The following is a 27,900-nucleotide window of genomic DNA, read 5'->3' as shown; positions in this document are numbered from 1 at the left end:
ATAATAATGGAGTGAATAGCCTATGCCTTCCTGTCCTCATCTGCTTTAACCCCAATGCACATGTTGGGAAATAAATAAAACAGATTAAAGCTAATTCTGGCTGTCCTGTTGTTTTGTGAAAATTAAGGAGAAAAGTTATTGGCTATTATGGATAATTGAGTTGCACTATATTTTTCTCTCGCCCAAATCAGACTGAAATTGCGACTGCACGCTTACTGATGTCGTGAAACGCACCAATCAGAAGCAGAACGAAGTCAAGTCAGCTGATTAGTCAGGATTCTTGGCGTGACACGATTGGATAGCTGGCGAGCTTGAGTTGTTTACTTTTTTTGCTAGTCATATTTCCTCTCTTCTTTCTAACTGTACACGGTCACAGTAGGCTTTCGTTATTTGTGAAACTGACACACTTCAAAACGGAATGAGTACTACCATTAGCACCCAACGAGGACAGGTAAATATAACAACTAACGTCAGAATACAAGCTATAGTAGCTAGCTAGCGTTAAATTAGCTAACGAACACGGATAAACACCATTTTAGCTAACGTTAGCTTCAATAATCACTATCTGTAGCTAGCTGCAACGTTTTAATGCAAACAACACCGTAGCGTTAGTTAATTTAACAAAGTTACCTAGTTACAGTAGCTAATTAACTTCCAGGTAGATACATTAGCTTCAACAAGCTAGCTTACGGGGTGGGTCGTTTTTACGTCAGCCAGCTAATTTAGAAGCCTAAAGTTTGGCAAGTCTCTGGATATAGCCATATAGCTAACGGTAGCTAGCTTGCGCTCCTTAGCTAGAGCTTGCCAGGAGCAATAACCACAATGGCGTGGTTAACACTAGGCTAACTAGCTACGAAAATTAGCAAGCTACTGGTTAAATCTAAAGTCAACTAGCCAGTTATCTAGCTACCTAACGTTACTTCTTCTTCGATAGGGTTTAACGGCGGTTGGTATCCAATGTCAATGGTGCATTACCGCCACCAGCTGGACGGGGTATTGAATAAGAACTAAAAAGATCTTCTTCGATAGGTTTTAACGGCGGTTGGTATCCAATGTCAATGGTGCATTACCGCCACCAGTTGGACGGGGTATTGAATAAGAACTAAAAAGAAAACAAAAAAATAATCATAATTTCACAGTCCACATCAATCACAGTCCACTTAAAATACATCCCTACACAGCCTCAGGGGCCTGTGATGGGGCTACATTCACCGACAGCATTTCTTGCACTGCCTCGGCTGTGAAATCACGAAGACGCAAAACACGTTCAACGGCATTCACAATGATTCCAATTTTCTTAGACTTCTTCTCCGCTTGTGCTGTGCAGTTTATGACCATTGCAATAAATAATACAAAGTCCACCTTTTTAACATGTAGCATCTCACTGTCCCTCAGTTGATGAGAAACCTTCACTGGTTGTGGTAGCTCTACCATTGCTTCTTCCCTGCCACTTGTTCCTTCCAATTTTCTCACAGCCTCCAGATAGGAGACAGCTGGACACTCTTTACCCTTTCCACCTCTTTCTCATTTACAGAACACTCCAAAAATGCAGGGGCGTGTTCACCTCCACAGGTGCATCATTTCCCTTCATCTGGCATACGATATTCTTCCCTTCTGCACACACTTGACACATGACAAAATCTTTTACATTCATGACACTGAAGGGGCTTGTACACAAAAGCTCTTACAGGGTATCTAGGGAGAGACTCTTCATCAAAGAACAGTAGGGAACTTATTTTCACCGTACACCATACAGGTTAATCGACGTGCACCAACCACTCCATCGATGTCTTCAGTTATATCCTCAGCCTTTATTTCTTGCGACCACACCAGAAATAACCCCCTTGATAGGCGTTCTGCTACGAAAATCCATGTAGGAAACATTCCACTCTGATATCTTTTTGAGTCTTAACACGCGCTTCTTCTGCTCCGCAGACATACAAAAAATTTAAATAAGACCACTTCTTATGACTCACTGACTCCACACTTTTTTCCAACACATTCCAGATTTTCATGGAGACGTTAAATGGATTTCCCAAGTAGTATTGATCCAAAACTGATCCAAAACCATGACTCAGACCAAAAACAAGTCTAGTGGTTTCTTGTTTTCCACATAGCTTTACTTCTTTTGTTTCGCTTTTTCTTCGCAGCTGTCACCCACTCATTCTCACTTTCTGTACTATTAGCTTCACTCGACTCACTAACAGTTTCAAACAAAACCTCAGCTTTCGCCATCTTCCGTCTAGCTAACTACTGTATTCACAGGAGCCTTACATGCTGACCAGACCGCACGCATGTTGATTTTGTCCCCACTCCCCAGACGCGATCAAGACACGCAGATTGAAATATCAAAACAAACTCTGAACCAACTATATTAATTTGGGGACAGGTCAAAAAGCATTAAAGATTTATGGCAATTTAGCTAGCTAGCTTTCTGTTGCTAGCTAATTTGTCCTGGGATATAAACATTGGGTTGTTATTTTACCTGAAATTCACAAGGTCCTCTAATCCACAGATAACTAGAAAACAAACTTTTACCCTTTTATCTCTCCTCCTCCAGGCTGCTTCTTCTTCTGACTTTATATGGCGGTTGGCAACCAACTTTAAGGTGCATTGCCACTACCGACTGGAGTGTGGACCTCAGTTAATCTTTCAATCACCCATGTGGGTATATGCGCCTAAAAACCAATTAAGAGAGAGCACGTGGTATATGCTCCTAAAAACCAATGAGGAGATGGGAGAGGCGGGACTTGCAGCGCGTTAAGCTTCACAAATAGAACCAAGTTCTATTTTAGCGCCTGGCTACGCAGACGCTCGCGGGCAGTGTGTGTGCAATGATTGAATAACATGTGCAGTTGAAGTCGGAAGTTTACATACACCTTAGCCAAATACATTTAAACTCAGTTTTTCACAATTCCTGACATTTAATCCAAATGAAAATTCCCTGTCTTAGGCCACCACTTTATTTTAAGAATGTGAAATGTCAGAATAAGAGTAGAGAAGGATTTATTTCAGCTTTTATTTCTTTCATCACATTCCCAATGGGTCAGACGTTTATATACACTCAAACCGTATTTGGTAGCATTGCCTTTAAATTGTTTAACTTGGGTCAAACGTTCGGGTAGCCTTCCACAAGCTTCCCACAATAAGTTGGGTGAATTTTGGCCCATTCCTCCTGACAGAGCTGGTGTAACTGAGTCAGGTTTGTAGGCCTCCTTGCCCGCACACGCTTTTTCAGTTCTGCCCACAAATTTTCTATAGGATTGAGGTCAGGGCTTTGTGATGGCCACTCCAATACCTGACTTTGTTGTCCTTAAGCCTTTTTGCCACAACTTTGGAAGTATGCTTGGGGTCATTGTCCATTTGGAAGACCCATTTGCCATCTTTTGTGAAGTGCACCAGTCCCTCCTGCAGCAAAGCACCCCCACAACTTGATGCTGCTTTACGTTGGTGTCACGTCCATCAAAGGGAGGAGACCAAGGCGCAGCGTGATTGGAAACAAACTAACAAAACAACAAAACGAACGTGAAGCTATTAACAACTAGTGCTGACATGCAACTACACATAGACAACTACCCACAAATACAGGTGGGAAAATGCAACCTCAGTATGGTTCTCAATCAGAGACAACGATAGACAGCTGCGTCTGATTGAGAACCACACCCGGCCAAACACACAGAAATATAAATCATAGAAAAAGGAACATAGAATGCCCACCCAAATCACACCCTGACCAAACCAAAATAGAGATAAAAAGCTCTCTACGGTCAGGGCGTGACAGTTGGGATGTTGTTCTTCAGCTTGCAAGCCTCCCCCTTTTTCCTCCAAACATAACGATGGTCATTATGGCCAAACGTTTCTATTTTTGTTTCATCAGACCAGAGGACATTTCTCCAAAAGTCTGATCTTTGTCTCCATGTGCAGTTGCAAACCGTATTATGGCTTTTTATCGCGGTTTTGGAGCAGTGGCTTCTTCCTTGCTGAGCAGCCTTTCAGGTGATGTCGATATAGGACTCGTTTTAGTGTGGATATTGATACTTTTGTACCTGTTTCCTCCAGTATCTTCACAAGGTGAAGAGGTGCTGTTGTTCTGGGATTGATTTTCACTTTTAGCTCCAAAGTACATTAATCTCTAGGAGATAGAATCTGTCTCCTTACTGAGCGGTTTGACGGCTGCGTGGTTCCATGGTGTTTATGCTTGCGCACTATTGTTTGTACAGATGAGCGTGGTACATTCAGGAATTTGGAAATTACTCCCAAGGATGAGCCAGACTTGTGGTCTACAATTTTTTTTCTTAGGTCTTGGCTGATTTCTTTTGATTTTCACATGATGTCAAGCAAAGAGGCACTGAGTTTGAAGGTAGTACACCTCCAATTGACTCAAATGATGTCAATTAGCCTATCAGAAGCTTCTGAGGCCATGACATCATTTTCTGGAATTTTCCAAGCTGTTTAAAGGCACAGTCAATTTAATGTATGTAAACTTCTGACCCACTGGAATTGCGATACAGTGAATTGTAATTGAACAATCTGTCTGTAAACAATTGTTGGAAAAATTTCTTGTCATGCACAAAGTAGATGTCCTAACCGACTTGCCAAAACTATAGTTTGTTAACAAGACATTTGTGGAGTGATTGAAAAACTCGTTTTAATGACTCCAACCTAGGTGTATGTAAACTTCCGACTTCAACTGTATGTGTACATGTATTTTGCAACGCAAGTGACGTGAGCGGTGTGGTCAGCATGTGAGGCAAATGGCTGTAGCTAGTGTCTATATGGCCAGCTTAGCTAATGTTACTCGCCCAGATTTAAAATTGCTTGAGTTTATCAGGACACAGCTAAACACTGTCGTCTGTTAGCCAATTCGAGCTGAAGTCTAGGCAAGAGATATTAAGAAACATTTTACTGAACCACCTCTATAGGGCAGTGATGGAGAGGCATGGCCAAGCTAGATCTGATGATGTTGGACCGGTTTCCCAGACTGATTGAACCCTGGACTGAAAAGCCTTCTCAATATAAGGGACCAAGTCACCTGACACTTTTTGTCCAATAACTAAAGATAGGGTGGTCATATTGTTATGCCATTTTCAGGGTTTTCTAGAACACAGAGATGATTCAAATAAAATGACATGTATGAAATTAAAATGCCATATTATGAAAATTAGGCACTTAATACGCAAATGAGTCAGTATGGAAAACACAATTACAGTAATTAAAGCCCAATAATTAAAAGTAGGGATGGTCATATAATTAGCAAATCTTAATGTTTTATGCAAAACTGAGAGTTTGTAACAATTTTAAACAATTTATGAAATTAGAATCAATTTTTGTACAATTTATAAAAATGTGATACTTTAATATGCTAATTGATCTGTATTCAATAAACACAAAATACAGGAAGTTAAGACCATTCATTTAAACTAAGGTGGTCATTGTTAACATATATTGATGTTTTATGCAGAACTGGTAGTTTACACTGAGGAGTAAGGTGGCCATGCCCGTGTACACACACACACCAGGGGTGTTAAGAGTACATATAATTGGGATTAATTACATAATTATGAACAAAAAGCAGACTTACTATTTAGTATTTACCAATTAGCAACTGTTAGGCAGTATATATCACAGTTATGTTGTATTTAGTTGTCCAACTGAATAGGCCTAGAGTGCCAAATAATAATAACCCTGTGCCACCTGCATACACACTCTGCATATCCCACACACTCGAACAGCACCCCCACCAACACACACACACACACCCAGTGCCTAACACAGACACACATTTCTCTGAATCCTCACACAGCACCCACCAACAAACACACACACACCACATCACACATAGCCTAAAACAGACACGCTTCTCACTAAGTCTGAACTGTTACACAGAAGTCTACATTGTAATGTTATTTTTTGGTGTTGATTTCTCTGGTGAAGGGAGTATAAACTGCACCATTTCCAGCAAATAATTATCCTAGGCTCAGAAGAGACAGCCAGCTGCACAGAATGATAGATGGGACATTTTTTCAATTCACTTAGCTATGTTGTAAACCTGTTGCCACTGAATTCTTGTAGTTTTTACTTGAAAAAATAAAACCATTAATCACAAAAAGTGGCATAATACTGCCAATGCTGCACAGCGCTGCCTCTCGCCCCAGTTGCCTCAGGGAACAGTGTCAAGCACTCCCACACTCATCATGGAAATGTGAGTGGGGGAACAAGAATTTGGAGCAACCTCTGACAACCCCTACATAAGGGGGGTAACAACTGCCACATTAATGTTTTCAAATTATTAATGTATTTTGACGACCATATTATTGACATTTAGTGAAAATAGATTTGTTTACTTCTGTTCTTTGTAGAATTCTCACATAGCGTCCATTGTTTGTCGCGTCACCTAACATGCTGTCAATGGTGAGTCTGAGAAATCGCTGCATATTGTGACCCTTTTCTTCCTCTAGTGTGGTTTGCCTGTCCTCATCCACAATTCCTCCGCTCCTTTTGTCTTTTTAGGTATACATTGGGGAGTTGCCCCAAGACTTCCTGCGTATTACTCCCACCCAGCAGCAGCAACAAGTTCAGTTGGATGCCCAAGCAGCGCAGCAGTTGCAGTATGGGGGATCCCTGGGCACTGTAGGACGGCTTAGCATCACCGTAGTGCAGGTAGGGTGTTTTTAACTGCATCTGCTTGGTCTTTCCCTAGAATCAAGACTTATTGTGGAACACAAGGTTATTAATGCAGTGGGAATGTTTTCCTGTGAATCACTGTTATGTCCCTCTTCTCTCCAGGCCAAGCTAGCTAAAAACTATGGTATGACACGCATGGACCCTTACTGCAGGGTCCGACTAGGGTATGCTGTTTATGAAACACCCACAGCCCATAATGGTGCCAAGAATCCACGATGGAACAAAGTTATCCAGTGCACTGTCCCACCTGGAGTAGACTCCTTCTACCTGGAGATCTTTGATGAGGTGAGAAAGAAGGAATTAGGGGGCGGTGGGTGAGGAGAAGATCATAACTTGTTATTGGCTCGATAACTAGGCCTGTCTAGAGTTATTGATAGCAATCTACTTTGAGTATTTCTTCTTGATGATCATCCTTGATTTTATGGACAAGTTACTGATTTGAGGTGTTTGTGCTGGTCACTTTTCCAGCGGGCATTCTCCATGGATGACAGAATTGCATGGACACACGTCACCATCCCGGAAGGCCTGAGAGAGGGTAGTGTGGTTGATGAGTGGTACAGCCTCAGTGGGAGACAAGGCGATGACAAGGAGGGCATGATCAACCTGGTCATGTCTTATGCTGTGAGTTCATAAAACACATGCTCACATTGTACATTGTCATTGTAGTACAGTTTGAAAGTGATTGATGTTATCTAACAACTTGCCCCTTATCTCTTCCTCTTGGCTCTCATGCTTTCAGAACATGACAGCAGGTATGCATATGTCTCCACCCGTTGTCCTCATGCCCACAGTCTATCAGCAGGGGGTAGGATACGTACCCATTGCAGGTGAGTAGAACCATACTCTCCACTGTGATGTAATGTTAGGTTTAATTTTTGATACAATAATCCAAACGGACTCCAAGGAAACTCAAGCTAGATTAATTCACCACACTGGGTGTTGCAGCTGAAAAAGCACACATACCGGTCATAACACGACTACAGGCTACTGCAATCCACTAGATAATTACACTCCTCATACACAAAGAGCCTAAATCTAACACTACTTTTGATCTCTAAGAATATATAATAACGGTATATTCATATTCAGAGTATATAAAACAGTAAAGATACAAGACAGTGTTATAGAACAGTAATTATGATCTATCAGCTCAAACTCCGTCAGCCCTATTCCACCCTTATGGAATCATTTTTGCCCTCAGAGACAGGCCCCCTTTCCCTCTTCCCAAATACAATGCACATAGATCTTTCCACCTAACCCATAACATAATAATTACTACTGCTAGGCTAATTATACAATTATAAATAGATTAAAACGGGCTCAAGTCAGTCTTCAACTGTTGGCAATCTTGGACAGAGACACTGCAGCCATCTAAGGCCCAGTTCTATTTTGATTGCTAGTCTACTTTCCAAATGGACGTGGTCATAGCTTGCCTTATGTAAGTGAAACTAAAGGACAAAACAGACCACGCCTCTGACTGACCACAGGACATTGTTAATTTTCCTGACTATTCTACATATTGAATTGCCACTGCTCATCGGCACCCAGCAGGTGATCTACTTACTGTGCACGGCTGATGTTTATTAGTGTGTGTTGCCCTTAAGAACTGTTGACCTGTTTAAATTATACATTTAATAGGAGATTGTTGCTTACCCATTTCTCTCTGGTTTGCTCTTCTCAGGAGTGCCCACTGTATACAACCAGGGAATGGTGCCCATGGGTATGCCTCCAGCACCCACAGTCGCCCCACAAGAAGCTCCCTGTAGTGAGGAGGATCTTAAGGCACTGCAGGACATGTTCCCCAATCTGGACAGGGAAGTGATCCGCACTGTAATTGAGGCCCAGCAAGGTAACAAGGATGCCGCCATCAACTCTCTGCTGCAGATGACAGAAGAGCTGTAACAGTGGAGCCACAAATAGAGCCACTATGGCGGCCAGAACATTGCCCATTCACAGCAACAGCACCCTGCACAGTTTGTAAATATGCACTCAGGCCTGCGAGCTCTCAACTGTCACTCACACTAAATAAAATCCAGCAGTTTTCAACCATAAGCAGATGTCCATATCTGAGGTGTCACACATTTATACATCTGTATACATTACCATCTGTATTATGAAACAATGTATAGCTTTGATCCCAGTCCACATCTGGGATTGGGACAAATTGGTTTGCCTACTGATAAGTGCTGTGGTGGCTGGTTGGCTTCTCAATTTTACATTCCACTTTACTCAGAATTATGTACAATTAATGTTGATGCAGTGCGATGTAGGGGTAATGAAAGGAATTGATCCTCCAGAAGCTTTAGATCTTTGAGATAGCAGTTGTTGTGAGACATTGTTGAGAGCTCCCTAGCCAGTCTTCTCTGTATATGTGTATTGACCAGTACTGTCTTGAGCCTATCTGTGTTTGATTGATATATATATCAATCTGTATAAATATAGTTATATATATTGAAAAGATGATAAATTATGAAGACAAGAGATTTAGGTATGCAGCGGTTCAGAGCAGAAAGAGGACTTATCACAATATAAAAAACCGCGATGACTTAGAAGATGTGCAAATCCTCGCATAGCCACACAGCCAATGCCTATCAACCTCTCAAATGTTAAGGTTAATTTGCCACCATTCCACTCTACTCTGGATAATGCCATATGATTTTGTACTTCTCCAACCAAAAATGCTATATCACTGGTCAGTGGTTGTCTATGATGGAAGAATATATCATGGAAATCCAATATCAAATAATGACATGGTAATATAAAATTTCTGAAATCAGTGAAGATATAAACATATTGCTGATATCATCCTTTCCCTTCACCCTATCTGAATTCACCGGCTTTATTGCAAATTGTTATAGGCTGTGAAAATCCCTGCTGGACTAATAACTAAAATGGTGTGCACAACCAAGTAACATGATATTCAGAAAATTGGTATACGTTGGTATGATTATCATACAGATAAAATATCATGTCCTAACACTACCATATATAGGCCAACACATAAAGAGGAGACTTGTGAAGATCCATCGACATGAGGTATTGAATGTTGCCATCACCCCAAAGGCCTGATTTTAACATGGGGTTTTCATTTTCTATTTGTATTCGCTTAATCTTCAAAGATGTGCATATATTTTTCCAAGGAAAGATCCTCTGTTTTGGTGTGATTCATTAAAGAAAATATATAGTTAATTTCCTTCATGCTTAGGCCATACTCCATGGGTGTCATACAGTATGTAAAAATTATTCTTGTTTAAATTTAAAAGACTTCATTGCTGTTTAGTGATCCCAATTCTGGGCACTTATGTTTGATTGATTTCTCTATCCCCTCTTGATTTAACAAGTTCCTGTTTACCTTCCACTTTTGTGAAGACTTTCATTTTAAATGTTAGGTTTTCTTCTATGTTTTGCCCCTTACTTGTCCCATTCTCATAGACATATTTTGAACATGATTGTGTCATGTTTAGCCAGGCGTCTGTATAACTCCTAACACTTCCAATGTTTAGCCATGCTACTTATTTGTTGGTGGTAGTCCATAAGTAAATGTACCTTCCTAAACTAAAGAGAGCATAACATTTCTTTCACTTTTACAGTCCTTTTAGATCAATGTGCACAAGGATGTTCGAAGGCACTCTGGCGGAAGTTAGGAAGGTTGTTCTGATTCTGTTGCAATGGAATGGCAAGGCTACATGCTACAACAGTTTAATGGGTTATCTGGTTTGAATGTACAAAACTTTTTTGGCATCAAATTATGTTTGCAATTTGACATTTGCTCTTGTTTGTTTTACTCAAGACACATTATGGAAATAAATGTTTTATCTGCATTTGTTTGGTCTTGTAGTGTAGATCTCAACCTGGTTTGTTTGCCATGCCATTTTTGGACTTGATTGAAATATACCCATTGACTTTTGAAGAATATAACTTAAAAATTACTCATGAGCTGAGTTCAACTGTTGTAACCCATCATAACCCAAAATATAAACTTGTTTTACTTCTTTGTAAACAATGTAATTGTAAACAAACACATGATTAAGGCCAACATTCAATTCGGACTGTGGAAGATCTGTGTTACAGCGCAATTGACATATCAAGGTAATTTCCGATTGAGCCGACGTGCTGCGTTTACCGTTAATGTGGTCTCTGCTATCACTGGAACGTTGCCTTTAAAACGTGCATATATTGGACAAAATGCGATTGGATTGAATCTAGCCCTTAAACTATCATTTTGATCTCATGGATGGTCGGTCCTTACATCAATAGAGATAGAGACTGGGTGACACTGTCTGATCTGCAGATTGCCCCATTAAACCCCACCATGTTGTCAATGGCACAAGAACGTTATCACCCTATTCTAGCTACAAATTTTATTATACCTTTACTAACTTGTGATTGCTTGGCAAGTTTTGTTACGTCAATATATTTTCAAAAGCCACTAGTAGCTAGCTACAGGTAACTGCCAAAATAATAGAAAATCTTGAGTAAATGAGGGTTGTGATGGCTCTGTTATGGTGTGTGTTGCATTTTCCTGCCATGGTTTATGACCACTCAACCCATAGAGCAGTGGTATTCAAACTTTTTCAGCGAGGACCACCTATATTTTCAGCCAGATTTTTACATCAACAAATAACTTTTAATTCATTTCATTTTCATCTTTTTCATCTTTCATCTCTCTCATCTCTCAAAATGTTATCTTTCAAATTATCTTTCTCGAAAACGTTTGTATATTGTCCCATACAACAATCAGTACCCTATTTTTATTTTATTTTGGCGACCCCACTGCAGTTCCGTTGCAACCCCGACTTTGAATACCACTGCCCTAGAGGGCAAGATAAACACCAGTACTGTACATACACCACCATTCTGAGTGATCACCTTCAACTTATGGTGAATCATTTCTATCCTGATGGGAGTGGATGACAATGCCCCCATCCACAGGGCACGAGTAGTCCCTGAATGGTTTGATGCGCATAAAAACTATTTAAACCATATGGCTGTTTCAGTCACCAGACCTCAACCCAATTGAACACTTATGGGAGATTCTGAAGCAGCGCCTGAGACAGCATTTTCCACCACCATCAACAAAACACCAAATGATGGAATTTCTCTTTGAAGAATGGTGTCGCATCCCTCCAGTAGAGTTTCAGACACTTTGAGAATCTATGCCAAGGTGCATTGAAGCTCTACTGGCAGCTCCTGTTGGCCCAACGCCCTATTAGGACACTTTATGTTGTTACTGTTATTTTGCCAGTTACCTGTACATACTTCTAAGTAGCATAATGTTACTGTTATGGTGGTCACTGTGAATAGCTTGAAGGATTGTGAGAATTCCTCAAAGAGCAAAAGGAACATGCAGAAGCACATGATGCTGCTGTTGTTTATTAATTACTACAAATGAGAAAAGAGATTCTCCACTACATTTATCATAGAAAATACATTCATTTTACAATGAAGGTATAAGAACATAATGCTAAGCGCTGCCGATTGTAGAAATACACTGGCATGACAGATTTAATTAAAACGTAACAAGAAAACAAATTTGGACTAAAACATTCCTTGACATGAGGATAATTCCTATATCAGTGTGCATGTTGTCTCCCTAGACGTTTAGCGGCTTCTCCTGCGCTGTCTCGTCGTCCCCGGGGCGGCGGTCGTGCCTGCATCACAGTCTGTGACATGACATCCACACGACTCAACGTGGATGTAAGAGTGCTTGACCTTTGACCCATCAGGGCACATCAGCTCCACCTCTTTCTGGCTAGTGGTCGCCTCTTGGCAGCAGGAGCAGTAGTGCATCATGGTGTTCGCCTCTGCTGAGTACCTGCACATTCACAGAAACACAAGACAAGTTGAAAAGAGGGCAGGAGCATTAAATAAGTCAAATTGTCTCCTAGTTCATAAAGGGCACACTAGACAGTGAATAGATGATCACTAACTGGGGCCTGAATGACATTGACTAGTGCTGCATTCAGCATCTGTAGTACTTACATAGAAGAAGTTCCACAGTTTCCTGAGCAGGAATTGATCTCCACAGGCTCTGCGGTCGCACAGCCACTGATGACAATGCTAGTGGTGGTGTACTTCATCTCACAGACATTGCTGCGTTCTGTGCCTGGTCAGGAAAGATGCATCAAGAGTTAGGCTACTGTTTGGTATGACACAGATGAAGCAGAAACAGCCAACATATACATTTTTGGCCAGTATGTAGTCACACAATGTTTCCTGTTGGTCTTGTTTAGGTGACATAGCATGCTATTATTAACCAGTAGATAGGTGGTTATTAGGAATGCTTTGGCTGGACGTGTTACTTACAGGTCTTGCAACATCCATTTGCATCTGTCTTTTCTGTGCCCTGGGGTGAAAAATAGGAGAGATGATTTATAAGTGGCAGATTGTATACATTATGTGAGCTCCCTTCCATTCTAAATGTTACTGAAACATCTATCGCTATGACCCAAGAGCGCTAGGAATGATAGTAACATTCTGAGGGAGAATGGAAAACAGTGTAACTGCAGTGTTGATTGTCCCCACGATGGAGAGGTGAGATAGGACAGAAACTCACTGGGACACAGTTCTCTGGGCTGAATGCAGGGCACACAGTCTTCACCTCCACTGGTATATATTGGCCACCAGTTTCCTCACATGTGTACTTCACACATTTGTCACCAGGTGGTGACCACGTTTCATTCACCTATCGCAAAAGGAGAAGAGGATGTTTCAGATCATGCAGACAGATTATGCATCCTCATACACACGCTTGTCGTACTCACCTGAATAGTCTGTTTGGTCTTATCTGGCATAGTAGCCACACAGCTTGTCTGCACACACTTCCCACAACACTGACCAGGTATGGCCTGATACTGGAAGCCCTAAGACGAGGATGGAGAGCCATCATTGAATCATTGTTCACTTATTTTATAAGCATGCAGTAGCTTCCAGAGTAGGCTACTGCAAGTTTCTTATAAATATGTAAATTAATTGATCATCTTTGTAAGAGAGACATGACTACCTGTGAACATGTAGTGTCGCAGGAGATATTTGTGCACACAATGTTGTTGAGCTTGGTGCTAGGATCCATGATCGAGCTGCAGGTACAATTCTCACAAGTTCCTTTAGGAACTTCAGCACCAGGCTGGAGTGAAAGAGAGAGACAAAAGTTATCATCCACTATAACAGACTGTTTGAATGGAAGAGGGCCAGAGTGCAAAGGGAGCAGTTCTATAGTAGAATGTGACCAATTATGAGGGCAGCAAACACAATACAGCTTATCTTAAGCTATTTCTGGGTGTATCTTTCAGAAGCTTGTTTAATTTAATTTATTTGAAATGACTTATTCTTACCTGGTACTCAATGTTATTGTAGACACATACACTCTTAGGAACTGAACAGACACACATTGAGAAGGAATCAGTCAGTGATACCAGTGACTCATGTCAGAGTTAATACAAATGCAACCAGTGATACATGGGAATTACAAAGTCAATGAACTAACTAAACCGCTGATGAAGTAAACCAAGGGGACTTACCACAGGTATACTCTGGACAGCAGCTTGAGATGGACGTGCTTATAATTGCCTCCCACCCTGGCTGGCAGTCCATCATGACTTTGGGGCAAAGCAGTGCATCACACTCTGTTACAGAGGTAACCAATGAGAAGTGATTAAAAGACAAGCCGATAGAGGGTCAAATAACCCCTATGACCCTACAGAACACTTCAGATAATCTTGGTCTAGTACTGTATAAATAAGAGTTGGCTTTCTAATGATTTACTTGAAGGGTCTGCTCCATCACTCACCACATGTATATTTCTGGCAGCAGCCTTCTGTCTTGTTCACCAATCTGTATCCAGTCTCATTGCAGATGGGTATGGCTGGTGTGGGGCAAGTGATAGGCTGGCACTGGACAATCATGGAGTCCATGTCACATGTGCACTGCTGGCAACCACTCTCCCATGTATCACCAGGCTTAAGAAAAAAACAGGGTAATGTCAGGTCAATACAGACACAGAAAAGAGTAACTCAACTGTTTTTGTTCTGCAGTGAACTGGATTTAACCATGGCAGTTAATATGAACCATCATTAGGTGAGAAGAAATGGGTTGGAGGTAGTTATTCAGAGATTAAAAGTTTTCTTCTGGTCAGTTCATTGGAATGAATAAAGAGGCCAAGACCTATACTATGTCAATGAAAAGTATCCATCCAAGTAGGTAAGTTTCCCTGACTCACGTGAAATGCATCTCATGATATGTCTATGTGAGAATGAATATCTGGAGAATATTTAGATGGAGGAAATTCTTACCATTTTGGGGTTGCCATCAGGTCCGGTACAGCCTGAAAAATAAATAGAAGTTTTGTCTCACATGGTTGGTGTCAAATTCTTCACACATCAACACATTTTGTTAACCATTCCATTCCAAATAAAGCCTGCAAACCATTATTTATGATTAATTTAAGGTTTCAAAGTACACAAAAGTCTCATTTTTATATTAATAGGTACCTGCAAAATGACCCATAACCCATTCTTACCACAGGAGACCACACAAGTATCAGAGTAGGTGCTGAACAAGACGGTTTTAGATGGACAGAAGCAACCCTCCTTTGTCTTATTGGTCATTTGGGTTTGATTGTTCAAATACTTCACATTATATCTGCATACAAAAGAGGTTTGGGATTATGCAGGAGATCGTTTATTTAAAAGAAGGCTCATATGAATGAAATTTATATGACATCCAATCAGACTGAAGCTTACCTGGTATTACATGTTGGTTCAACTGCTGGACCACATGGCATGTACACCTTAGTGGCTGGGCATGTATGCTCTGCAGGACAGAAACAGGTCACAGTTATGCTAAACACCAGCAAAAACAATGTTTTACGTAGCTGCCTATGACAAAAGTAGCTTCCTATGAATTTGTGGCATGACTACTATGCTTGGATTCATAGCTCACCACATTCTCCATCGGTGGACTTCCTCCATTCAATGCAGATCCCTTTATTTGCACATTCAGATGCATACGCCTCCAGACTAGAGCAGCTAGAATTAGCATTGTTGCAGACATCTGATCTACAGGCCTGAATGAAGGCATCAGGAGAAACCGCTTTATGGCATTCCTCAAAGACCCTTTGAAATAAAATAACATAGAGAGTGATTTAAAGAGATGCATGGAGCGCAACCTTTAACTAGAAATGCCAATGGAACCGTACCTGTATTATGATAAAAAACAGGTGCAAATACAAGAAAATGAACATGACAGAAAATGTACATTACAATTACGAAGTGAATTCTTATTGTGTTCTTGTTCCCTTTTTCAAACTTAGTTTGATATGTTCCTTACTTGCTGTTCATGATTTCACAAATGACTGTCTTGCAGGGGGTAGGGGATGTGCTTGGGGTTGCCGTGTTGGTAGTGGGTGGTGCTGTTGGAGGAGTTGGACAGTCCTGGTTTGGAATCAGCCACTGGCTAGCTGCGACTGAGCAGCTCTGTATCTGACCATTAGGTGACTGGCAGTCATTCTTCTTGGAATTATCACAGGTACCTTGAAAAATATGGATATTAAGTAGGGTAAAACCTAGTTAGCAAGGACAAGTCATAGTTGTCGCAAGCAATTTCTATAGGGTGGTCTAGAGAGGAGCATCTACTGAAAGTTTGAAACTGTGAAATGTTTATTGACCCTCTAATAATACTCACCACACTGGCCCTCTGTGATGCCTTGGAAGAGGGAGTAAGGAAGGTTGATGCTAAATGATGACCCCTTGTAAGACACCTGAACCTTAAGATCAGTGATCTCCAGCACGACCTCCACACCAGTACTTGTTAGAGCAATGTCACCCATTCTGTAAGCTGGGTAGATCCGTTTACTGTTGACATATACCTGCATTTGTGTAGAAATTAATACACATTTAGATGGTTGAGTCATGTGTTATCTTGAAAGTAGTAACATGACAATGTTAACCCTAGAATTGGTTTTCATTTAAAGTTATGGGATTTAAATAAAGCATGATAACGCAGCAGCATCATTAAACAATTATGGATATTAATAAAAAGCAATCAGAATGATATTTTTTAAATAGTTACCACGTTTTCTGTTGTTTCACCAGATCTCTGCTGGGTTAGAATCACTTCATAGGATTTGTAGTGAATGATAAGGGACTGAGGACAGAATCCACTGTCAGCGTTTCCACAGTAGTGGTTATCAACAATAATGGTTAGGTTGTATTTGAAGTTGATTTCTTTCACTAAGGTGTAGGAGCAGTTCTCCTGGAAATTGTAATATACTCCATCAAATGTCATGTAGTGAGATCCACCCCATCCACTGCATACACCTGCAACATGTTAAAATATGAGTTGATAATAATCAAAGCTATTGACAGAGGACACTGAAAACTAATGAGCAATAATGTCTTATTTTCATTCAGATTGTTGGGTTGTATGTTGTCACTTACATTCACAGTCATATGTAAAGCAGCATCCAGTTGAATCATAGACCTTGACAGGTGGACGGCCATTCTCACACTGTAGTGGCTCCACTGGCTTGCATTTTACTGGTAGCTGGACAACAATGCTGTCCTGGCAAATTGCTGTGGTACAGCTATTCAGCTGCCAAGATTCTCCATTCTGCCATTGATTTGATAAGGGAAAGCAATTACTCAAACATGCACACACAGAGTTGAACATACAAGCATTATACCACAAAGACAAATATACCCATTCACCCATTTTATTATTAAAAACCATATTAAAAATACCTTTCTTGGTGGCTGAACGCTAGTGCAGTCTGGGGAGGATTGAGTTGTTGGTGGTGTGGTCATGGTCTCTTCGGACGTTGTGGGAGAAACAGTGGGTGGTGTAGAGGAAGGACATGGATTTGATTCCACTTCAACTTGGCACGTTGCTTTGCAGTAGGCCGTGAAGCACCACCCTGAAGCATCGGTCACATTATACACTAGGTTCCCTGATTGTTGAGAAAGGCAAGTGTTAGAACATTTCATTTTGCAAATGAAAGTTAATTGAAAGATTAGTGAAATGTAAGTTATTTTGATTGTCTGAATGACATTTATACCATGTTACCTGGTAGATACTGTGTCCCATTAACATTGCAAATGCACTGGCTGGTGGTGACTGCTTGTGATGTTGGTGTAATAATCACTTGTGGCGATGCTGAAGGAGTTCTTGTTGTTGCTAATGGGCCTGTGATGACAACTGGCTCTGTTGTTTCTGTACTTGTTGCTGAAGGCTGTGATGTTGAACTTGAAGTTACAATTATATAAGTTGTAGACGATGTAGTTGGGCCGGTGGTGACTTCTTTTGGTGGCTTTGTGGATGTAGATGGACTTGTCTCAGTTGTGGTTTCTTCAACTGTTGTAGTTCCACCTGTGGTAGGTGTAATTACCTCTGCAGTTGTTGTGGTTGAAGTTGTGGGATTGGAAGTAATGCCAACTGGCCCTGTTGTTTCTTCACCTGTTGATGTGGGCTGTGGTGTTGAGGTAGAGGTTTCAACACTTACGGTGGTGGAAGTGGTTGTTGGGCCAGTGGTGACTCCTTTAGGTGGCACTGTGGATGTAGATGGAATTGTCTCCGTTGTGGTTTCTTCAACTGTTGTAGTTCCACCTGTGGTAGGTGTAATTACCTCTGCTGTTGTTGTGGTTGAAGTCGTGGGAATGGAAGTAATGCCAACTGGCCCTGTTGTTTCTTCACCTGTTGATGTGGGCTGTGGTGTTGAGGTAGAGGTTTCAACACTTACGGTGGTGGAAGTGGTTGTTGGGCCAGTGGTGACTCCTTTAGGGGGCACTGTGGATGTAGATGGAATGGTCTCTGTTGTGGATCCTTCAACTGTTGTTGTTCCACCTGTGGTAGGTGTAATTACCTCTGCAGTTGTTGTGGTTGAAGTCGTTGGATTGGAAGTAATGCCAACTGGCCCTGTTGTTTCTTCACCTGTTGATGTGGGCTGTGGTGTTGAGGTAGAGGTTTCAACACTTACGGTGGTGGAAGTGGTTGTTGGGCCAGTGGTGACTTCTTTAGGTGGCACTGTGGATGTAGATGGAATGGTCTCCGTTGTGGTTTCTTCAACTGTTGTAGTTCCACCTGTGGTAGGTGTAATTACCTCTGCAGTTGTTGTGGTTGAAGTCGTGGGATTGGAAGTAATGCCAACTGGCCCTGTTGTTTCTTCACCTGTTGATGTGGGCTGTGGTGTTGAGCTAGAGGTTTCAACACTTACGGTGGTGGAACTGGTTGTTGGGCCAGTGGTGACTCCTTTAGGGGGCACTGTGGATGTAGATGGAATGGTCTCCGTTGTGGTTTCTTCAACTGTTGTAGTTAAACCTGTGGTAGGTGTAATTACCTCTGCTGTTGTTGTGGTTGAAGTCGTGGGAATGGAAGTAATGCCAACTGGCCCTGTTGTTTCTTCACCTGTTGATGTGGGCTGTGGTGTTGAGGTAGAGGTTTCAACACTTACGGTGGTGGAAGTGGTTGTTGGGCCAGTGGTGACTCCTTTAGGGGGCACTGTGGATGTAGATGGAATGGTCTCCGTTGTGGTTTCTTCAACTGTTGTAGTTCCACCTGTGGTAGGTGTAATTACCTCTGCAGTTGTTGTGGTTGAAGTCGTGGGATTGGAAGTAATGCCAACTGGCCCTGTTGTTTCTTCACCTGTTGATGTGGGCTGTGGTGTTGAGGTAGAGGTTTCAACACTTACGGTGGTGGAAGTGGTTGTTGGGCCAGTGGTGACTCCTTTAGGTGGCACTGTGGATGTAGATGGAATGGACTCCGTTGTGATTTCTTCAACTGTTGTAGTTCCACCTGTGGTAGGTGTAATTACCTCTGCAGTTGTTGTGGTTGAAGTCGTGGGAATGGAAGTAATGCCAACTGGCCCTGTTGTTTCTTCACCTGTTGATGTGGGCTGTGGTGTTGAGGTAGAGGTTTCAACACTTACGGTGGTGGAAGTGGTTGTTGGGCCAGTGGTGACTCCTTTAGGGGGCACTGTGGATGTAGATGGAATGGTCTCTGTTGTGGATCCTTCAACTGTTGTTGTTCCACCTGTGGTAGGTGTAATTACCTCTGCAGTTGTTGTGGTTGAAGTCGTTGGATTGGAAGTAATGCCAACTGGCCCTGTTGTTTCTTCACCTGTTGATGTGGGCTGTGGTGTTGAGGTAGAGGTTTCAACACTTACGGTGGTGGAAGTGGTTGTTGGGCCAGTGGTGACTTCTTTAGGTGGCACTGTGGATGTAGATGGAATGGTCTCCGTTGTGGTTTCTTCAACTGTTGTAGTTCCACCTGTGGTAGGTGTAATTACCTCTGCAGTTGTTGTGGTTGAAGTCGTGGGATTGGAAGTAATGCCAACTGGCCCTGTTGTTTCTTCACCTGTTGATGTGGGCTGTGGTGTTGAGCTAGAGGTTTCAACACTTACGGTGGTGGAACTGGTTGTTGGGCCAGTGGTGACTCCTTTAGGGGGCACTGTGGATGTAGATGGAATGGTCTCCGTTGTGGTTTCTTCAACTGTTGTAGTTAAACCTGTGGTAGGTGTAATTACCTCTGCTGTTGTTGTGGTTGAAGTCGTGGGAATGGAAGTAATGCCAACTGGCCCTGTTGTTTCTTCACCTGTTGATGTGGGCTGTGGTGTTGAGGTAGAGGTTTCAACACTTACGGTGGTGGAAGTGGTTGTTGGGCCAGTGGTGACTCCTTTAGGGGGCACTGTGGATGTAGATGGAATGGTCTCCGTTGTGGTTTCTTCAACTGTTGTAGTTCCACCTGTGGTAGGTGTAATTACCTCTGCAGTTGTTGTGGTTGAAGTCGTGGGATTGGAAGTAATGCCAACTGGCCCTGTTGTTTCTTCACCTGTTGATGTGGGCTGTGGTGTTGAGGTAGAGGTTTCAACACTTACGGTGGTGGAACTGGTTGTTGGGCCAGTGGTGACTCCTTTAGGGGGCACTGTGGATGTAGATGGAATGGTCTCTGTTGTGGATCCTTCAACTGTTGTTGTTCCACCTGTGGTAGGTGTAATTACCTCTGCAGTTGTTGTGGTTGAAGTTGTGGGATTGGATGTAATGCCAACTGGCCCTGTTGTTTCTTCACCTGTTGATGTGGGCTGTGGTGTTGAGGTAGAGGTTTCAACACTTACGGTGGTGGAAGTGGTTGTTGGGCCAGTGGTGACTTCTTTAGGTGGCACTGTGGATGTAGATGGAATGGTCTCTGTTGTGGTTTCTTCAACTGTTGTAGTTCCACCTGTGGTAGGTGTAATTACCTCTGCTGTTGTTGTGGTTGAAGTCGTGGGAATGGAAGTAATGCCAACTGGCCCTGTTGTTTCTTCACCTGTTGATGTGGGAGGTGGAGATGAGCTAGAGGTTTCAACACTTACGGTGGTGGAAGTGGTTGTTGGGCCAGTGGTGACTTCTTTAGGTGGCACTGTGGATGTAGATGGAATGGTCTCCGTTGTGGTTTCTTCAACTGTTGTAGTTCCACCTGTGGTAGGTGTAATTACCTCTGCTGTTGTTGTGGTTGAAGTCGTGGGATTGGAAGTAATGCCAACTGGCCCTGTTGTTTCTTCACCTGTTGATGTGGGCTGTGGTGTTGAGGTAGAGGTTTCAACACTTACGCTGGTGGAACTGGTTGTTGGGCCAGTGGTGACTCCTTTAGGGGGCACTGTGGATGTAGATGGAATGGTCTCCGTTGTGGTTTCTTCAACTGTTGTAGTTAAACCTGTGGTAGGTGTAATTACCTCTGCTGTTGTTGTGGTTGAAGTCGTGGGAATGGAAGTAATGCCAACTGGCCCTGTTGTTTCTTCACCTGTTGATGTGGGCTGTGGTGTTGAGGTAGAGGTTTCAACACTTACGGTGGTGGAAGTGGTTGTTGGGCCAGTGGTGACTTCTTTAGGGGGCACTGTGGATGTAGATGGAATGGTCTCCGTTGTGGTTTCTTCAACTGTTGTAGTTCCACCTGTGGTAGGTGTAATTACCTCTGCAGTTGTTGTGGTTGAAGTCGTGGGATTGGAAGTAATGCCAACTGGCCCTGTTGTTTCTTCACCTGTTGATGTGGGCTGTGGTGTTGAGGTAGAGGTTTCAACACTTACGGTGGTGGAAGTGGTTGTTGTGCCAGTGGTGACTCCTTTAGGGGGCACTGTGGATGTAGATGGAATGGTCTCTGTTGTGGATCCTTCAACTGTTGTAGTTCCACCTGTGGTAGGTGTAATTACCTCTGCAGTTGTTGTGGTTGAAGTCGTGGGATTGGAAGTAATGCCAACTGGCCCTGTTGTTTCTTCACCTGTTGATGTGGGCTGTGGTGTTGAGCTAGAGGTTTCAACACTTACGGTGGTGGAACTGGTTGTTGGGCCAGTGGTGACTCCTTTAGGGGGCACTGTGGATGTAGATGGAATGGTCTCCGTTGTGGTTTCTTCAACTGTTGTAGTTAAACCTGTGGTAGGTGTAATTACCTCTGCTGTTGTTGTGGTTGAAGTCGTGGGAATGGAAGTAATGCCAACTGGCCCTGTTGTTTCTTCACCTGTTGATGTGGGCTGTGGTGTTGAGGTAGAGGTTTCAACACTTACGGTGGTGGAAGTGGTTGTTGGGCCAGTGGTGACTCCTTTAGGGGGCACTGTGGATGTAGATGGAATGGTCTCCGTTGTGGTTTCTTCAACTGTTGTAGTTCCACCTGTGGTAGGTGTAATTACCTCTGCAGTTGTTGTGGTTGAAGTCGTGGGATTGGAAGTAATGCCAACTGGCCCTGTTGTTTCTTCACCTGTTGATGTGGGCTGTGGTGTTGAGGTAGAGGTTTCAACACTTACGGTGGTGGAACTGGTTGTTGTGCCAGTGGTGACTCCTTTAGGGGGCACTGTGGATGTAGATGGAATGGTCTCTGTTGTGGATCCTTCAACTGTTGTTGTTCCACCTGTGGTAGGTGTAATTACCTCTGCAGTTGTTGTGGTTGAAGTCGTTGGATTGGAAGTAATGCCAACTGGCCCTGTTGTTTCTTCACCTGTTGATGTGGGCTGTGGTGTTGAGGTAGAGGTTTCAACACTTACGGTGGTGGAAGTGGTTGTTGGGCCAGTGGTGACTTCTTTAGGTGGCACTGTGGATGTAGATGGAATGGTCTCCGTTGTGGTTTCTTCAACTGTTGTAGTTCCACCTGTGGTAGGTGTAATTACCTCTGCAGTTGTTGTGGTTGAAGTCGTGGGATTGGAAGTAATGCCAACTGGCCCTGTTGTTTCTTCACCTGTTGATGTGGGCTGTGGTGTTGAGCTAGAGGTTTCAACACTTACGGTGGTGGAACTGGTTGTTGGGCCAGTGGTGACTCCTTTAGGGGGCACTGTGGATGTAGATGGAATGGTCTCCGTTGTGGTTTCTTCAACTGTTGTAGTTAAACCTGTGGTAGGTGTAATTACCTCTGCTGTTGTTGTGGTTGAAGTCGTGGGAATGGAAGTAATGCCAACTGGCCCTGTTGTTTCTTCACCTGTTGATGTGGGCTGTGGTGTTGAGGTAGAGGTTTCAACACTTACGGTGGTGGAAGTGGTTGTTGGGCCAGTGGTGACTCCTTTAGGGGGCACTGTGGATGTAGATGGAATGGTCTCCGTTGTGGTTTCTTCAACTGTTGTAGTTCCACCTGTGGTAGGTGTAATTACCTCTGCAGTTGTTGTGGTTGAAGTCGTGGGATTGGAAGTAATGCCAACTGGCCCTGTTGTTTCTTCACCTGTTGATGTGGGCTGTGGTGTTGAGGTAGAGGTTTCAACACTTACGGTGGTGGAACTGGTTGTTGGGCCAGTGGTGACTCCTTTAGGGGGCACTGTGGATGTAGATGGAATGGTCTCTGTTGTGGATCCTTCAACTGTTGTTGTTCCACCTGTGGTAGGTGTAATTACCTCTGCAGTTGTTGTGGTTGAAGTTGTGGGATTGGATGTAATGCCAACTGGCCCTGTTGTTTCTTCACCTGTTGATGTGGGCTGTGGTGTTGAGGTAGAGGTTTCAACACTTACGGTGGTGGAAGTGGTTGTTGGGCCAGTGGTGACTTCTTTAGGTGGCACTGTGGATGTAGATGGAATGGTCTCTGTTGTGGTTTCTTCAACTGTTGTAGTTCCACCTGTGGTAGGTGTAATTACCTCTGCTGTTGTTGTGGTTGAAGTCGTGGGAATGGAAGTAATGCCAACTGGCCCTGTTGTTTCTTCACCTGTTGATGTGGGAGGTGGAGATGAGCTAGAGGTTTCAACACTTACGGTGGTGGAAGTGGTTGTTGGGCCAGTGGTGACTTCTTTAGGTGGCACTGTGGATGTAGATGGAATGGTCTCCGTTGTGGTTTCTTCAACTGTTGTAGTTCCACCTGTGGTAGGTGTAATTACCTCTGCTGTTGTTGTGGTTGAAGTCGTGGGATTGGAAGTAATGCCAACTGGCCCTGTTGTTTCTTCACCTGTTGATGTGGGCTGTGGTGTTGAGGTAGAGGTTTCAACACTTACGCTGGTGGAACTGGTTGTTGGGCCAGTGGTGACTCCTTTAGGGGGCACTGTGGATGTAGATGGAATGGTCTCCGTTGTGGTTTCTTCAACTGTTGTAGTTAAACCTGTGGTAGGTGTAATTACCTCTGCTGTTGTTGTGGTTGAAGTCGTGGGAATGGAAGTAATGCCAACTGGCCCTGTTGTTTCTTCACCTGTTGATGTGGGCTGTGGTGTTGAGGTAGAGGTTTCAACACTTACGGTGGTGGAAGTGGTTGTTGGGCCAGTGGTGACTCCTTTAGGGGGCACTGTGGATGTAGATGGAATGGTCTCCGTTGTGGTTTCTTCAACTGTTGTAGTTCCACCTGTGGTAGGTGTAATTACCTCTGCAGTTGTTGTGGTTGAAGTCGTGGGATTGGAAGTAATGCCAACTGGCCCTGTTGTTTCTTCAACTGTTGATGTGGGCTGTGGTGTTGAGGTAGAGGTTTCAACACTTACGGTGGTGGAAGTGGTTGTTGGGCCAGTGGTGACTCCTTTAGGTGGCACTGTGGATGTAGATGGAATGGACTCCGTTGTGATTTCTTCAACTGTTGTAGTTCCACCTGTGGTAGGTGTAATTACCTCTGCAGTTGTTGTGGTTGAAGTCGTGGGAATGGAAGTAATGCCAACTGGCCCTGTTGTTTCTTCACCTGTTGATGTGGGCTGTGGTGTTGAGGTAGAGGTTTCAACACTTACGGTGGTGGAAGTGGTTGTTGTGCCAGTGGTGACTCCTTTAGGGGGCACTGTGGATGTAGATGGAATGGTCTCTGTTGTGGATCCTTCAACTGTTGTAGTTCCACCTGTGGTAGGTGTAATTACCTCTGCAGTTGTTGTGGTTGAAGTCGTGGGATTGGAAGTAATGCCAACTGGCCCTGTTGTTTCTTCACCTGTTGATGTGGGCTGTGGTGTTGAGCTAGAGGTTTCAACACTTACGGTGGTGGAACTGGTTGTTGGGCCAGTGGTGACTCCTTTAGGGGGCACTGTGGATGTAGATGGAATGGTCTCCGTTGTGGTTTCTTCAACTGTTGTAGTTAAACCTGTGGTAGGTGTAATTACCTCTGCTGTTGTTGTGGTTGAAGTCGTGGGAATGGAAGTAATGCCAACTGGCCCTGTTGTTTCTTCACCTGTTGATGTGGGCTGTGGTGTTGAGGTAGAGGTTTCAACACTTACGGTGGTGGAAGTGGTTGTTGGGCCAGTGGTGACTCCTTTAGGGGGCACTGTGGATGTAGATGGAATGGTCTCCGTTGTGGTTTCTTCAACTGTTGTAGTTCCACCTGTGGTAGGTGTAATTACCTCTGCAGTTGTTGTGGTTGAAGTCGTGGGATTGGAAGTAATGCCAACTGGCCCTGTTGTTTCTTCACCTGTTGATGTGGGCTGTGGTGTTGAGGTAGAGGTTTCAACACTTACGGTGGTGGAACTGGTTGTTGGGCCAGTGGTGACTCCTTTAGGGGGCACTGTGGATGTAGATGGAATGGTCTCTGTTGTGGCTCCTTCAACTGTTGTTGTTCCACCTGTGGTAGGTGTAATTACCTCTGCAGTTGTTGTGGTTGAAGTCGTTGGATTGGAAGTAATGCCAACTGGCCCTGTTGTTTCTTCACCTGTTGATGTGGGCTGTGGTGTTGAGGTAGAGGTTTCAACACTTACGGTGGTGGAAGTGGTTGTTGGGCCAGTGGTGACTCCTTTAGGGGGCACTGTGGATGTAGATGGAATGGTCTCCGTTGTGGTTTCTTCAACTGTTGTAGTTAAACCTGTGGTAGGTGTAATTACCTCTGCTGTTGTTGTGGTTGAAGTCGTGGGAATGGAAGTAATGCCAACTGGCCCTGTTGTTTCTTCACCTGTTGATGTGGGCTGTGGTGTTGAGGTAGAGGTTTCAACACTTACGGTGGTGGAAGTGGTTGTTGGGCCAGTGGTGACTCCTTTAGGGGGCACTGTGGATGTAGATGGAATGGTCTCCGTTGTGGTTTCTTCAACTGTTGTAGTTCCACCTGTGGTAGGTGTAATTACCTCTGCAGTTGTTGTGGTTGAAGTCGTGGGATTGGAAGTAATGCCAACTGGCCCTGTTGTTTCTTCACCTGTTGATGTGGGCTGTGGTGTTGAGGTAGAGGTTTCAACACTTACGGTGGTGGAACTGGTTGTTGGGCCAGTGGTGACTCCTTTAGGGGGCACTGTGGATGTAGATGGAATGGTCTCTGTTGTGGATCCTTCAACTGTTGTTGTTCCACCTGTGGTAGGTGTAATTACCTCTGCAGTTGTTGTGGTTGAAGTCGTTGGATTGGAAGTAATGCCAACTGGCCCTGTTGTTTCTCCACCTGTTGATGTGGGCTGTGGTGTTGAGGTAGAGGTTTCAACACTTACGGTGGTGGAAGTGGTTGTTGGGCCAGTGGTGACTTCTTTAGGTGGCACTGTGGATGTAGATGGAATGGTCTCCGTTGTGGTTTCTTCAACTGTTGTAGTTCCACCTGTGGTAGGTGTAATTACCTCTGCAGTTGTTGTGGTTGAAGTCGTGGGATTGGAAGTAATGCCAACTGGCCCTGTTGTTTCTTCACCTGTTGATGTGGGCTGTGGTGTTGAGGTAGAGGTTTCAACACTTACGGTGGTGGAAGTGGTTGTTGGGCCATTGGTGACTCCTTTAGGTGGCACTGTGGATGTAGATGGAATGGTCTCCGTTGTGGTTTCTTCAACTGTTGTAGTTCCACCTGTGGTAGGTGTAATTACCTCTGCAGTTGTTGTGGTTGAAGTCGTGGGATTGGAAGTAATGCCAACTGGCCCTGTTGTTTCTTCACCTGTTGATGTGGGCTGTGGAGTTGAGCTAGAGGTTTCAACACTTACGGTGGTGGAAGTGGTTGTTGGGCCAGTGGTGACTTCTTTAGGTGGCACTGTGGATGTAGATGGAATGGTCTCCGTTGTGGTTTCTTCAACTGTTGTAGTTCCACCTGTGGTAGGTGTAATTACCTCTGCAGTTGTTGTGGTTGAAGTCGTGGGATTGGAAGTAATGCCAACTGGCCCTGTTGTTTCTTCACCTGTTGATGTGGGCTGTGGTGTTGAGGTAGAGGTTTCAACACTTACGGTGGTGGAACTGGTTGTTGGGCCAGTGGTGACTCCTTTAGGGGGCACTATGGATGTAGATGGAATGGTCTCCGTTGTGGTTTCTTCAACTGTTGTAGTTCCACCTGTGGTAGGTGTAATTACCTCTGCAGTTGTTGTGGTTGAAGTCGTGGGATTGGAAGTAATGCCAACTGGCCCTGTTGTTTCTTCACCTGTTGATGTGGGCTGTGGTGTTGAGGTAGAGGTTTCAACACTTACGGTGGTGGAAGTGGTTGTTGGGCCAGTGGTGACTCCTTTAGGGGGCACTGTGGATGTAGATGGAATGGTCTCTGTTGTGGATCCTTCAACTGTTGTTGTTCCACCTGTGGTAGGTGTAATTACCTCTGCAGTTGTTGTGGTTGAAGTCGTTGGATTGGAAGTCATGCCAACTGGCCCTGTTGTTTCTTCACCTGTTGATGTGGGCTGTGGTGTTGAGGTAGAGGTTTCAACACTTACGGTGGTGGAAGTGGTTGTTGGGCCAGTGGTGACTTCTTTAGGTGGCACTGTGGATGTAGATGGAATGGTCTCCGTTGTGGTTTCTTCAACTGTTGTAGTTCCACCTGTGGTAGGTGTAATTACCTCTGCAGTTGTTGTGGTTGAAGTCGTGGGATTGGAAGTAATGCCAACTGGCCCTGTTGTTTCTTCACCTGTTGATGTGGGCTGTGGTGTTGAGCTAGAAGTTTCAACACTTACGG

At 43.6% G+C, this 27,900-nt stretch overlaps 2 protein-coding genes across 3 annotated transcripts in view; one reads left to right on the top strand and one right to left on the bottom strand.

Moving 5' to 3' along the window:
• Positions 1 to 228: 228 nt before the first annotated feature.
• Positions 229 to 10,505, top strand: LOC139575928 (toll-interacting protein-like). Of its 2 annotated transcripts, XM_071401400.1 has the most exons (7): positions 257 to 451; positions 6,360 to 6,411; positions 6,511 to 6,660; positions 6,787 to 6,969; positions 7,153 to 7,305; positions 7,424 to 7,511; positions 8,366 to 10,505. In XM_071401400.1, exons 2-7 carry the CDS (start codon positions 6,400 to 6,402, stop codon positions 8,584 to 8,586), a joined length of 807 nt encoding a protein of 268 aa, XP_071257501.1. In that variant the 5' UTR covers positions 257 to 451; positions 6,360 to 6,399; the 3' UTR covers positions 8,587 to 10,505. The 2 variants fall into 2 exon arrangements, with proteins under 2 accessions (XP_071257500.1, XP_071257501.1); XM_071401399.1 differs by lacking the exon at positions 6,360 to 6,411 and having other exon boundaries at positions 229 to 451.
• A 1,514-nt stretch (positions 10,506 to 12,019) lies between these two features.
• Positions 12,020 to 27,900, bottom strand: part of LOC139575284 (mucin-5B-like) — a 32,474-nt gene continuing 16,593 nt past the window's right edge. The window contains exons 32-52 of the mRNA XM_071400242.1: positions 25,957 to 27,708; positions 24,344 to 25,632; positions 17,746 to 23,125; positions 17,424 to 17,629; positions 17,121 to 17,292; positions 16,753 to 17,000; positions 16,366 to 16,549; positions 16,012 to 16,213; positions 15,625 to 15,797; positions 15,426 to 15,495; positions 15,203 to 15,324; positions 14,976 to 15,007; positions 14,474 to 14,642; positions 14,205 to 14,309; positions 14,019 to 14,059; positions 13,688 to 13,810; positions 13,449 to 13,547; positions 13,241 to 13,369; positions 12,991 to 13,030; positions 12,667 to 12,790; positions 12,020 to 12,499 (exon numbers count right to left, since the gene is read on the bottom strand). Of these exons, the coding sequence (XP_071256343.1) occupies positions 12,286 to 12,499; positions 12,667 to 12,790; positions 12,991 to 13,030; positions 13,241 to 13,369; positions 13,449 to 13,547; positions 13,688 to 13,810; positions 14,019 to 14,059; positions 14,205 to 14,309; positions 14,474 to 14,642; positions 14,976 to 15,007; positions 15,203 to 15,324; positions 15,426 to 15,495; positions 15,625 to 15,797; positions 16,012 to 16,213; positions 16,366 to 16,549; positions 16,753 to 17,000; positions 17,121 to 17,292; positions 17,424 to 17,629; positions 17,746 to 23,125; positions 24,344 to 25,632; positions 25,957 to 27,708 (10,874 nt within the window). The 3' untranslated portion in view covers positions 12,020 to 12,285. The remainder of the gene's footprint in view (positions 12,500 to 12,666; positions 12,791 to 12,990; positions 13,031 to 13,240; positions 13,370 to 13,448; positions 13,548 to 13,687; positions 13,811 to 14,018; positions 14,060 to 14,204; positions 14,310 to 14,473; positions 14,643 to 14,975; positions 15,008 to 15,202; positions 15,325 to 15,425; positions 15,496 to 15,624; positions 15,798 to 16,011; positions 16,214 to 16,365; positions 16,550 to 16,752; positions 17,001 to 17,120; positions 17,293 to 17,423; positions 17,630 to 17,745; positions 23,126 to 24,343; positions 25,633 to 25,956; positions 27,709 to 27,900) is intronic.

This window comes from Salvelinus alpinus, chromosome 5 (assembly GCF_045679555.1).
Source record: "Salvelinus alpinus chromosome 5, SLU_Salpinus.1, whole genome shotgun sequence".
Taxonomy (NCBI): Eukaryota; Metazoa; Chordata; class Actinopteri; order Salmoniformes; family Salmonidae; genus Salvelinus; species Salvelinus alpinus.
Note: the sequence above shows the minus strand (reverse complement) of the source record. Positions and strands in the feature narration are given on the sequence as shown.